Source organism: Symphodus melops (assembly GCF_947650265.1).
Source record: "Symphodus melops genome assembly, chromosome: 4".
NCBI lineage: Eukaryota > Metazoa > Chordata > Actinopteri > Labriformes > Labridae > Symphodus > Symphodus melops.
Window position 1 is genome coordinate 26,297,838 of NC_136694.1, and position 12,524 is coordinate 26,310,361.

General features: G+C 43.9%; 1 protein-coding gene across 1 annotated transcript in view; it reads right to left on the reverse strand.

Annotated features, from left to right (window-relative positions):
- phc2b (polyhomeotic homolog 2b) overlaps nucleotides 1–6,560 on the reverse strand; it is a 31,601-nt gene extending 25,041 nt beyond the window's left edge. The window contains 5 exon segments of the mRNA XM_079341829.1: nucleotides 413–743; nucleotides 4,834–4,882; nucleotides 4,885–4,923; nucleotides 4,926–5,016; nucleotides 5,018–6,560. Of these exon segments, the coding sequence (XP_079197955.1) occupies nucleotides 413–743; nucleotides 4,834–4,882; nucleotides 4,885–4,923; nucleotides 4,926–5,016; nucleotides 5,018–5,071 (564 nt within the window). The 5' untranslated portion in view covers nucleotides 5,072–6,560.
- Nucleotides 6,561–12,524: the final 5,964 nt, after the last annotated feature.

A 12,524-nucleotide genomic window follows, 5' to 3' on the forward strand; every position in this document is an offset into this window, starting at 1 on the left:
TTACATTTAAACCCTTCTTAAGAGATTACTTTCCATTAGTGTTTCTCTCTTTTCAAAATCCATTTACTTCTCATAAGAAAATAAGATATTACTTTATTGATCCCCAAGGGGGAAACTCGGGAGTTTCAGCAGCAACACAGAAATTAAAAACTCCAAAATAGAATAGTAACATGAATACAATCTTAAAAAATAGTAGTAGAAGATATATACATAATGGGGCGAACTCATTGAGACAATGAAGAAATGATGTGCAGTGGACGGCAGGTTAAAGTGACCAGTGCTGATTTAAAGTGCTGTGTGTTCAGCAGCAGCTCAGAGGACGCTGGGCAGCAGAGCAAAGAGACTCACTCTACACCCTTTTTCTGTTTCATAAAAAATCCCCAATTTAATATCCTGAAGTCAACAAGCTCACCTGCACCGTCTGTCGGTCTGGTATCCCGCTGTAAACAGAGATCTGAGGCATCGCTCTGCCTGCTGTGGTACTACTACTGGAGCTGCTGCTAGTGTTTGCACCACTGCTGCTGTTAGTGGCAGCAGCAGCAGCGAGGGAAGTCGTGGTAGTAGCTGCGGGAGTAGTGTTCAAGCTCGTACTACTACTTGTGGCTGAGGTGCTGGAGGAGCTGGAGGTGGAGGTGGTGGTGGTGGTGGTGGTCCCTCCTGCAGGGGCCCCTGGCTCACTCTCCATGGTGCCCTCTGCTCTTCTCACCTTTGACCCCCGGCTCTTCTGAATGGCCCTCCTGTGCCTGAAGAAGGGAATGAAATAGAGCATGTGAGAAAAATGCTCCAGTCTTTTTTTCTTGCCTTCATCACACCCAAAAAACCAAGAAAATAATAATAAAAAAAAATTCTCCAAAGAATTAAATAAAAGTCCCTGGACGAGAGAAGAAACAAGTTCAGCAAAAAGTCAAACACACTTGAAACCACAATCACCTCTCTATACTGCAAAGACAAGCGTGCACATCAGCAATAAATACCCCAAAGCTCAATGTGATCTCTGTATTTAACATCAAACAGTTTTCCTCCATGCAAAGCAATTTTAGCATTTATTACACAGCTGTGTTCAATACTTGATTCTAATTGGCCAGTTCCACACAGACGCAGTCTGATATTCTTGGACACATTAACGTTGTTCAGAAGACGATCAGCCGAGCGGATGATAAGAGACGGTGGAACATTAAAGTAAACAAGTTTGGACACGTGGACGAGTTTTAAAGACTGGAGAAGGGACGTGACAGACTCTGACAGCGAACAGGCAGAAAAAGTCCTTTAGAGTACAAATCTTCTATTTTTTTTAAATCTTCAAAAGTAGCCTTGTGACTGTTTCGCTGTAACCCGGGTTCAAGTCCGACCCGTGTGTGCCGTACCTCACTCTGCGCCCCCTTTCTGACTCTGTCCTCTCTCTACATGAAGGCCCAAACAGAAACCTTTGAAAAATAAACATCTCACAGAATTCTCTTCTTTTCATTTCTTTGTTTGTAACCAGGGATGTGACGATTGACTGAAATCACCTATCATCATTTGTCCGGTATCTTCTCACCTCTTTTCATTTTCATTCCTACATCTTACTCTCCAGCTGCTGACGCTCACCATGTTATTGAGATTTATTTTACAGAGTACCGGTGTGAACCTTTGAATCCATTTATCACCATTTGACCGTTAATCTTTAACATCCCTATTTTCAACTACTTCTTGATCAGGACATTTCTGACCTGGACGAGTTCCTTACCTAAGTCCGACTCTTCTCTTCGCTATGCTAATACTAAAGCTATCTGCCATCCGGTTTTAGTTGTACATTTATCCTCAAGCTAAAGTTCTGCTTCACACAGATCCGCTCCAGGATCTGAGCGTCAGCCGGGAAATGAAAGATTCTTTTGAAGTTGGCCCATAACAGAAATATTCTAAATTTAGGAGCCTATACTGAAATAAAACCTCCTCAGATGAAACACAAAACTGAAGCTGTTTATTAGAGTATTAAACTTATTGAATTTATCGGCTGGTTGACGTTTGTATTTTCTCCGACACCACTGAACGTTTGATATAAAATCACTCTTCTTTCTTTGGGTCTAAAAGAGGGTTCAACTTCCGAACACGTGCTCCAAATGTTGATCCAAACACCACAGATCATTGACCCGAGTGGATGAACCCAATCAGCATCTAAAATACTGAGGCCAGCCTCTTTTCATAGGATGGTCAGTGCAGTGTGTCAAACATCTGAATTAGAGTTTTCTTGTCAGTAATAAACACTGAAGGTAAAAATCACACATTAATGATTAAGGCTCATCACGTGCTGCTGCTGCTGCTCTCCAGAAAGACGCTAACCAGGCGGAATCCAGCAGGTCAGGTGATGAGAGGACGAGGACGAAGACGAAGAGGGCAAAAGAGATGTTTGAATTTGTGGAGAGAAAAGGAGAAGACAACGCTTTGATCCAGGAGTATGAGCAGAAAGTTCTGGAGGAAGTGGAGCTCTGGCAGAACAGGAAATAGAGCTAGACACTAATCAAGAACTTGAGAGGCTGCTGGGTGGGGGTGGGCTTAGTTTGTGTGTGCGTGTGCGTGTGTGTGTGTGTGTGTGTGTGTGTGCGCGTGTGTGCGTCGTGGGGGCTTCAAACAGCCTGACAGCTGATGCAACAGAGCTGAAAAGAGAGGCCAAAGCGGGGAGGATGGAATTTCTAGCCTGGAGGTTAGAGGTGTGAGCATTAAGTTATAAGAGGGGGAGGCTGAAGGGGGCGAGAGGGGGGAGCAGGGGGTGAAGGTTGAGTGAGCAGGTTGAGGGGTTTAAATGGGATGGAGGGAAAGAGGGTGTGATGGAAGTAATTAAATAAGGAGCAATTCTGCCGCTACGCCGCAATTCTTACGCTATTTCCTCCTCCTCCTCCTCCTCATTATTCTTTTGAACGGATTAGCGGCTAAAGCTCGATAGCACACTGTTACAAAGGAGACGTGAAAACAAGCTGCAATCTCACTGAAGCACACGTCTTCAAAAGGCTGAGGCAGAAGCGTCCTTAATGACCTTTAAGAAGTGAGTAAACAAATCCACGGTCTAATGAGAAGTTTTAATACAGATGAATTTTTAATGTTTCAATGTAATGAACATCCGGAGCAGGCCTGCACCATAACAGACAATCCCTGTCAGATCGGGGGGGGGAGGGTCTCCTGAGGTAAGACGTGACAGAAATAAAAGAGGTAAGACGTGACAGAAATAAAAGACGCCGAAGTCGCGGACAAAGTAACAGAGTCTGCTAGAGTTAGAAAATTTGCCTTTCTATCAACGCTACGTGTAGTTTTACAGAATCTCAAATGTCAACACAAGACAAACAGAAAACAGACCCGCGCAGTGCACGGAGACCGTGGTGGTCGCGCGCGTACCCCTTCATGCACCGTGCAGCACGCACAGAACACAAACGTCACTCCCCCTTGACACTGGCTCAGAATTCTCCGGAGAATATCCGGCTGTGTTCTCACGTCAGCTCGCTCGTCTGGCAGGAGAAACTCCGGCTGAAGTACGAGTGAAAAACGTGTCTGTTTGCCTTCACACACAGTGACAGTTAGCGTTAGCTTCATCCAAACAGTTTAGTCTTTATACACTGGTACAATGTGCACATATGCTCAGTGAGAAAGCTTGGATACATTAGACTTACTTTTCTATTTATTCATTTGAATTCAGACGTTTGCTACGTTTTTATTGTGATTGCTCATAATCACAATAAACGTACCATTGCACTTTATTACCCAACTGAGTTTTAATATACAAACAGACACATAAACTAATAGAGCATAGTTACTGAACACACACACACACACACACAATTGTGGATTTTGCCTGAATATGTTTTGAAATTGTATTCATACTCCAAATATTGGACATGACTCTTTAAGACTTAATAAATAAATCAGTAAGACCAAAGTGGAGAACACATAATTGAGGACACTATGACAGAACCAAACTCATTTTTAAAGGGGTTTTTAAGCGGCCCTGTAGCTTAAACTAAGTCATGCAGAAATGCCTCCTGGTTGTAAACAAAGCATCGCCGCTGCCAAAGCCAGCCTGCCCCGTACGCAGTCATTAGCCTACATCCCACAGTCTGCTTCCTATCGCCTCCTCGTGTGAGGAGAGGGGAGGGAATCCCCTCTGGTAATGATGCCTTCAGTCCCCGTCTTGCTGAGAGGAGTCAGCCATCCATCAGTGAAGGGGTGCGAAGGAGAGCATCCCCCCCCCCACCACCACTCCAATCCTTCTTAACCCCTCTTCCACTTCCACCACAATCAAGCTTTCAGTGGGTTTTTTTTCCCTCTCTCTCTCTCTCTCTCTCTCTCTCTCTCTCTCTCTCTCCGGACAAGCCCCCGAGCTCGTGATAAGTGGTGAAGCCTGTGTGTCTGAGAGCACATCAAAGCAGCTCAAGCAGCCCGCAGTGCATGGCAAAGAGCCGGTCAACACCATAACAACTTCGGCACTTTGCGTCCATCACGAGAGAACATATTGATCCTCTCGTGCTGGCATGACAAGACCGCAAAAAGTGTCTGAGAGATTTGCATAGCCTGCGAGGAGAGCGGAGCTGCTCAGATGCTGCCGGACAGACTGGCTGTCTCTACAGAGCTCAGATCTCAGGGAGGAAGTGCAGGAGCCTCCATCATCAGTGTACAGGACAAGTGTGACGACCCACATCTAGAAAAAACACCACCAAGTCAGCAGCACAGATCCATCCATGTGGGATAATGGCTTTACACGCCGTGCGATACAAAGAGAAATGCATGTTTGTTGGTGTGTTTGAGTGTGTGTGCATGTGAGGGGGACTCTGCTGCTGAGACAAAGCCCCCTAACCCTGATGCTCCTACCTCCTCCTGACCCCCCAACGCGATGCAGGGGTATGATGCCCCATCCCCCGGGAGCGTGCGGTCCTCCTGCAGGATGCTGCTCTTCTTTGTCTGCCTGGCTGACTGACTGACTGGCTGGCTGGCTGGCTGGGTGAGTGAATGACTGAGCGTGTGTGAGCGTGTTTCTGTGCCGTATCCAAAACCCCCTCAGCCCCTCTCGTCCACCCCCCAACTCACAGCGAGCTCGTCGTCCCAGCATCAACAGCCCACTCCACCAACCAGGCCGCAGCCTGCCTGCTGATTATGTGGTATCCTAGCGACAGCCAACGGGGTGCCTATGGAATCCCCATGCCGAGTAGCATGCTGATTGGACAACAGGATCCTCTCTAATGAAGATGATGGTAATGATTTTACTCGGTGCCTCCCCTCCCCCCCTCTGCTGCTGCCTGAATACTGAGGGGTTTAAAGATGCATGGACCCTCCAACATGAGGTGTTTTTTTTTTGTTTTTGTTTTTTTTAAAGAGTCAAATCCAAGGTTGATGTATACCATTCAAATGACAGCTCATAGACAGACTGCTCTTTTTTTTCTTTTTTTTTTGCTTAGTGTATGCCTGGGCTGCTGAAAGCTAAAAGATCCATTTCCAGTTTAGTGCTTTTTAAAATTGCACTGACTGCAGGTCGCCACCATCCAACCATTTATAGGAGGCATCATTTCCACCCGGATCCTGCACCTCTGAGTGGGCCAATTTTGTATCATAACATCAGCGAAGGACGGGAGCAGAGATTTATGACGTCCATACTGAACATCAAACCCATTATCTCACGAGCAGGGGGGTAACCACATTCAAAAAAAAAAAAGGAAAAAAGGCTGACATGAGCTTTGAGAGTTCAAACATATTAAAGGCAAATAAATGGTGTCTTAGAAGATGTCCATTACCAAATGATTGCCTTTTATAATCAGTTTGTTTAAGACTAAATCTGTGACATCCTTTTGCTTAATCTCGCTGAAACTGCTCCCTTAAATAAATCCACAAATCCCAATCTAAGGAGGTCTGCCCGCTCGCTGAAGAAAAGCGTCTCTTTAGATATGTTGACCAATTATGGAAATGAAATGCAAAACAATAGAAGGAGAAGAAAATGGTGACTCCTTCATAGGAGTGAAATGGGGATAGCTTTGCAGTCGGATTCAAAGCTGTCTCTAATGACAGCTGAATTCATTTCTGTGGAATGGAGCAGATTAAAGCAGAGGATAATGGCATACTTATGGTCTGCCCCGGCACATTAACACGCCACCCAACTGTCTGGCTGTATGAAATGTAGCCATTTGAACCATTTGGTGCTGCAATGTGCTATTGATTGGGGCCAACCATGCGTGAACCTCATTGATTATTATCTAGTCATTAGCATATAGATTAGCTGGAGGAGCAGCCGTGAACGCAGAGGCTCGTATCTGGCTAACCGAGCTGTGAGCAGCAGATGGGGGTGAAAACACGAGGGGAGGAAAAAGGGGAACGGGTGGGCTCACTTTGAAACGAGCCGCTTGATGATGGACTTCTGAATCTGAGAGAGAGCGAGAGAGAGAGAGAGAGAGAGAGTGAGAGAGAGAGAGAGAGACTGCTGGGATTTCTAAGAATGACTGGAGAGCGGAGCCAGCGAAGTGAGAAGGAAGGGGGCGGTCCAGCAAAAACAAACAGACTCCGCCTACTGTACAAAGGGCGCACAAGCTCATTCTCAATTGAAACTGCAGTGACACCAAAGAGGCTCTTTAAGGCATCATTACAAACATAAAGGACCTTTGCAGCGCTCAAGGCCTCCTTTAATATTCCTGCACCCAATGAAAGATAACTAACATATATGACGACAAAACATATATCAAACCTCACATTCATAATAAGCAGGAGATCCTTTTTGCCTTTGTGGGGCTGAATGTTGGTCTGCTTTCAATTGTTGGTTGATCTTTTTTTTTTTAGTAGAGATGTCACATCTGCTTGCCAGACTCTTTACATTTTATGGACACAGCCGAGCGTTCGAGCCCGTCGTCGTCATCGTCGGCTTTTATTTTTTCCTCCTAGTTAGTGGCAGATCTGCCCTCCTGTCTTTTTATTGGCTTGTACTTGAAAGAGACTGCTATTACTGCAATGTGTTCATAAACACTAAAGCATAACAATCTATATGCACGCTAAATGGAAAACCAGCCACCCAGCCCTCGAGGGGCCGAGCCGTACACCCCATCATCTTCATTCACTCTGCTGCTCGCCTCTTTCTTTAATCATGTAAATCAAATGTGTTTTACGAGTTTCTTCATGCAAAACAGGAAAGACTTCTTTTTTCCCCAAAATAAGGCAACTGTTCACTTATTCAAACATTTTTTGCTCATTTTCAAACTTAAAACATAAAGACTCTTCTCTGAAGTTTTTATCCACTTTTAACAGTTTTTTTTTTTTTTTAATGCAAACAGTATTAATGCTGGCCACGCAAGTCATCTCCTCACATGAATAATTAAAAACAACAAACAAAATAATAATGCTACAAAATTGCTTGATGGATGACATGTGAAAGATTCAATAAAAATATTTGAAACAAAAAAACAAAACAAAAAAAAAAAAGAATAATAATAATGCTACAGAAGAGAGGTAGAGCCACTGACATCACTGCTCCATTTGATTTGATGCACCAAGGAGTCGGGACAAGTTGTGGAACTATCCACATGTTAACAGAGAGCAGTGCATTACTCTATTAAGCAGCACTTCCTCTACGATGGGGGGGGGGGGGGGGGATCATCCCTCGAGGCCCATAATGGCTGATGAGGACTGTCCAAACAGAGCAAGCAGACCTCGGCCTTTGTTCCGAGTGTGTGAGACGGAGATACTCTCTGATCCAGAGGCGAGATCGCTCGACTCGCTGTAATTGAGACGTGGGACTCTGCCTTCCACAGCCGAGCGGCCCGGCACAAAGGCACTCTGGCTGCTTTCCAGGTTAAGTGTGCGGAGCGTGTGTACCATTCCAGTGAACATAGACTCATGCTGTGAAGACACAAAACACTTTGACTTGACCCTGCAGGCTGTGCTCTTTTTGTTGTGTGTTTGGCCACATTTAGCAAGGCCCCTATAGCCTTGATACTAGAGATCACTCAGACTGTACAAAACTCTAAAAATCAAACAGGAGAGGCAGAGAGAGGGAGAGTGAGAGAGAGAGGGAGAGAGAGGGCAGCAGTCTGACGGGCAAACCAAACGTCTATAAATACCTTCGTTAAATAGTTCTAGCAAAGCTAACAGATTATAGACCGGCTTCAATCCAGACTTTCAATCAACGCCGTCTCTGAGGAATCACTCTCAGGCATCAATCACACTGAGATGGAGAAAATAGGTCAGGTATGAACCCAGATGAGCAGCAGCAGCAGCACAGAGAAACAGGAGGAGGAGCAGCAGGCAGACATCTCGAGTTCATTCAAGGACAACAGAGCCATTCTGTTTCCAAGGAGCAGCGGAATCATGTCAGCTATCTACAAAGATGACAACTGACAAATAAAAAGAAAGCATACATCCATTTACACCGACAAAGAGCAGCAGTAAATGAGTCAGAAACAAACTGATCTGAAGGCATCTCAGTCACATGTTCTGTCTCAATCAATCCGCTTCCTTTGAAAAACATGGTGCAGAAAATAAAAGCTCTTTTCAGTCGATGTTTTCTATTCTGGTGAAACACGGAGCTGACTCAGTTTCCACTGATGGATTTTGTTTGCGCGTGCATGTTTGATGAACATTTCCATCTCTACTGTGAATATGAACAGCACATGTTCCAGGATGTCTTGCGATGACTTCATGTGATAAGCCGATGAAATCCTGACGTTTGCTCAGGCTAAACGTTTCGTCGCGTTCTGAGCAGGTGGATCTTTGAAGAGCTCCGGCTGTCGACGGCTCTACGACGAGCTTTGGATGCCACAAAAAGGGCAATTCTGCTCCAGTCAATTCTCACAGCAGATTGATTCTCATACACACACAATAGAAAGTTATCTATCATCTTATCATCTTGATTTTGGATTGCAAGTTTACATGAAACAGTTTTATAAAACTTACTTTGTTAAATAGTAATACACTTCAAACTGTATATGAGGTCAAAGTAAATGAGCACCTGCAGTCTGACTGACCGTACTTTCACGCTTACGAAGACTCCTGCTAGGAGCTACATGTGTGAACGCAAACAGACCGACTTTATCCAGAGTTGTTCTGCAAGCCCCCTCGAGTATTTTCTTCCAGGGAAAGTCTAAGTGAGCTAAAGTGAGAACGCAGCAGGACACAATGACGGGGTTCACCTTGAGCGAGTTGGAAGGGCCCGGCGATGTTTATTCCCTGCCATTGGTGCACAACTATAGATCGTATTCACACTCTCGGTGAAAGTAAATAAACGGCTCCAATATGTTTTCATTTGTCAAGTTTGTCCTTCACAGCTGCTGTTGGTTTTGTGCAAAAGTACAAAAAGTATTTCTATAAATGCAAAGGTTGTCATCATCGTGCACTTCTGAAATGATCGGAGACATTTCAGGATACGCACACGTGGAAACGGCTGAGATCATCGCTTTGGTGAAACGTGCTCAATCCTGGAGGATTCATTCTCATTATGTCTTCGCTCATTTCACCGTGTCAACAGAATTAGTCATGCGTTATTATGTTGTAATTTCTTATTGGACAGGTTAACTTACTGTTACTATCAATTCAACTTGGGTAGTCAACGCACTGTAAAAACAAGGAGAAACGACAAATCAGCAACACAATAAATGATGCAAGGACAAATGACGACATTGTCTATGTCATGCATCCTCCTCCCAAAATGACTAAGTGACATTTCTGATACACCAAGTAAACAACTGACAGGCTAATCATGAATGAAGCGTGTCTGAGTTGCAGCTTAAGTGAGTACAATCAACCCTCACACATGAGCCATACCCTGTGGCTCTTAACCCATGAACTGGACTACATACATGAGGGGCGTTCAGCCATGGCTATGCTTGTATTTTGACCATATTCGGGTCACTGGAGGGCTAAAAGAAACACTGCATTGGGGTCATCCTCTTTGATGACCTACACTTGTCAAAATAAGAAACTCCTCCAGTGTGCCAGAGGTCAAAGTTCTTCAAGAGAGCACCTGGCTAACTCTAGCTCTCAGTGACAAAGAATAACTGAAACAGCTAAAAGAAAGAATGCCAATGCTGTTTGTTAATTATCACGCAGTTGTTTTCATTCACAGCTGATTTTACTCCCTGATAACTTATAAGCACTGAATTCCATTACAACACGGGCTAACGTTAGCACGGATAGGGTTGTCGTTGCTCGTGGTCGTACCTCTACTCTGCAGGCTAAACTTAGTAATTAAAACTAACGTCAATGTTAGGAAGCAAGCAAGAAAAACCCCCCACAAATGTTGTTGTTGTTGTTGTTGGGGGGGGCCGAGAAGACGCTAGCTAGTGCGACGAACCGTTACACACAAACACAGCCGTTAATGCCAACCGTTACACTGCGTTAGCAACGAGAGAAACAAGACGTCGCCCTACCGTTAACGTAAATCTCGAAGCCTTGCTCCTCTTTCTGCCCACTGTTTTTTTTTCCTGTTATTCTACAGCATTTCTGGATGTTGACTCTTATCCGTCAGGCTAAGTGGAGCAGTCCAGCGGCAGCAGCGAAAGAGCAAAGTAGGGTGGGCGGGCCAAAGCAACTCTTTTCATTTGCATTCCAAACTGGTAACGTGACGCAATTCTGACCAATCAGAACTCGGCATGATAACCGACCCCGCCTCTTCTTCTGTCAATCAACAGACCCTTACTAATGCTGCATTCACGTCGTGTCTGACACGTCGGAAAAACGATGATCCGAGTTTTTAAAATGCACTTGAACACCTGCGCAAGTCGGAACAACAACTCGGAAACTCGGAGCAGATTTAGGTGCTTGACTTGCTTAATAGACGCCAGAATCGTCATCACAGGAGGGGAGGAGGGGGGGGGGCAAAATACGTTTCGTTAATGTTAACATGCAGCTCTACTGCTCAAATATCACTCTTAAATATTACATTTCACTAATCTTCGTCGTAGCATTGACACTTTTTTATGCTGTTTTCACGCCATTCAGAACTGAATTCACACACTGACGTCGGAAGAACGACTTCCCAATTCGGAAACTTGGACCACCCGAGCAGCACATGAATGCAGCATAACCCCTCCACCACCCCCACCACCGCCCCTTCCTGTCCTCTGCTCCACGCGCCTGTCAAGTGGCGACCGCTGTCCTTATCTCCATGGTAACAACAAATTCAGCTCTTGCGTTAGCTCCATAGCTAAGATGAAGTTTTCAAATGTTTCCGTACTTTTATTCTATTTTCAGTTCTATAGTTTTGTTTTATAACTTGAAGAGAGACTTAAAGAGTAAATAAGTAATACAGTAATTGTATTGCCCACTTTAAAGCATCCTTTCTTCTTGTGTCCCAGTCTAGAAAGGTCAAAGGTCAGGTTCAGCACCCACAAAGAACACCTTGTATTCAAGTTTTGTTCTCATGGGACCAGAGCTTTTATTCTCTTTAACTTTTTTTTACTTAGTCCTACTTTTTGCATCAGGACAATCTTCCTATGCCCATTACAGGTTACAAATAGGCTATACAAGGTCGACTATGCTGATTCATAATTAAGATTATTTTAGGATGAAGACATTGCTCAGTGGTTCTCGACTGGTCTAGCCTTAGGACGACCCACTACCAGTTCTTTCATGAAAAATCATGACCCAAATTTAAGATATTTTTCAACCAATCAGATTTGTCCAATAAGAAAATTGTGCAGTTTGGACCTAAGACTGTACAAAACGTGACAGAACAAAGAAAACAAAACAAACGTGAAAAGCGTATGATGCACAATCCAAAGCATAGACTTTTTGACAATATTTCTTCATACTTGAGCGACACACTGAAAATGTCTCTGTGATCTACTTTTGAATCCTGACCCACAAGTTGAGAAACATTGACGTGGCCGACAGTATATGGACATAAAGACAAAGGCTTTTTCAAGGAAACGTTTGAATAGTTTTGGCAGAGGATATACAGGTGGAACAAATAACATGACAACTCCAGCCCACAGTGTGCCAATAACATATGTTTTCAAGAGCTCTGGAATAAACCATCATTAATAATATTAGTCATACTTGTGTTTGACAAGGAAAAATGTCAGCTGTGTGAAATCGCTCCATACTGGATTATGAAAACCTGGTCTGATGCACATGGAAAACAGAAAACATTTTTTGTGTAATAAATTGATGGAACATTTTACTCAAATCCTATGAAGCGTCATCTTCCAAGTTGAGGATCTGGATCTTGTTCTGTTTTTCTATGTGTCTCTTCACGCTCTGTGTGAATTTTTGAACTTTGGGGCTTGTATTTATTTATTTATTGTTTTGTCTGTCTTCATAGTGTGAATACGATCTTGTCATTCTGGTCTGACTTCTTTTGGCAGCACATCCGAGTGTCTTGTGTTAATAAAGGTAATGCTATCTGTCTCTTGTCACTCTTTTTTTTGTCTGTATTGTTACCTTAATTGTGTTATTTCTGTCTGTTTAGTAGTCCTACATGCACTTCCCATGCCATGGATTTTCAGTCTGCAGCACCATAATTTTCTTTAATAATATTTACTGTCTAAGGCTTGGTAGGAATAGAAATCAGTTGGAAGAAATTTGACGTA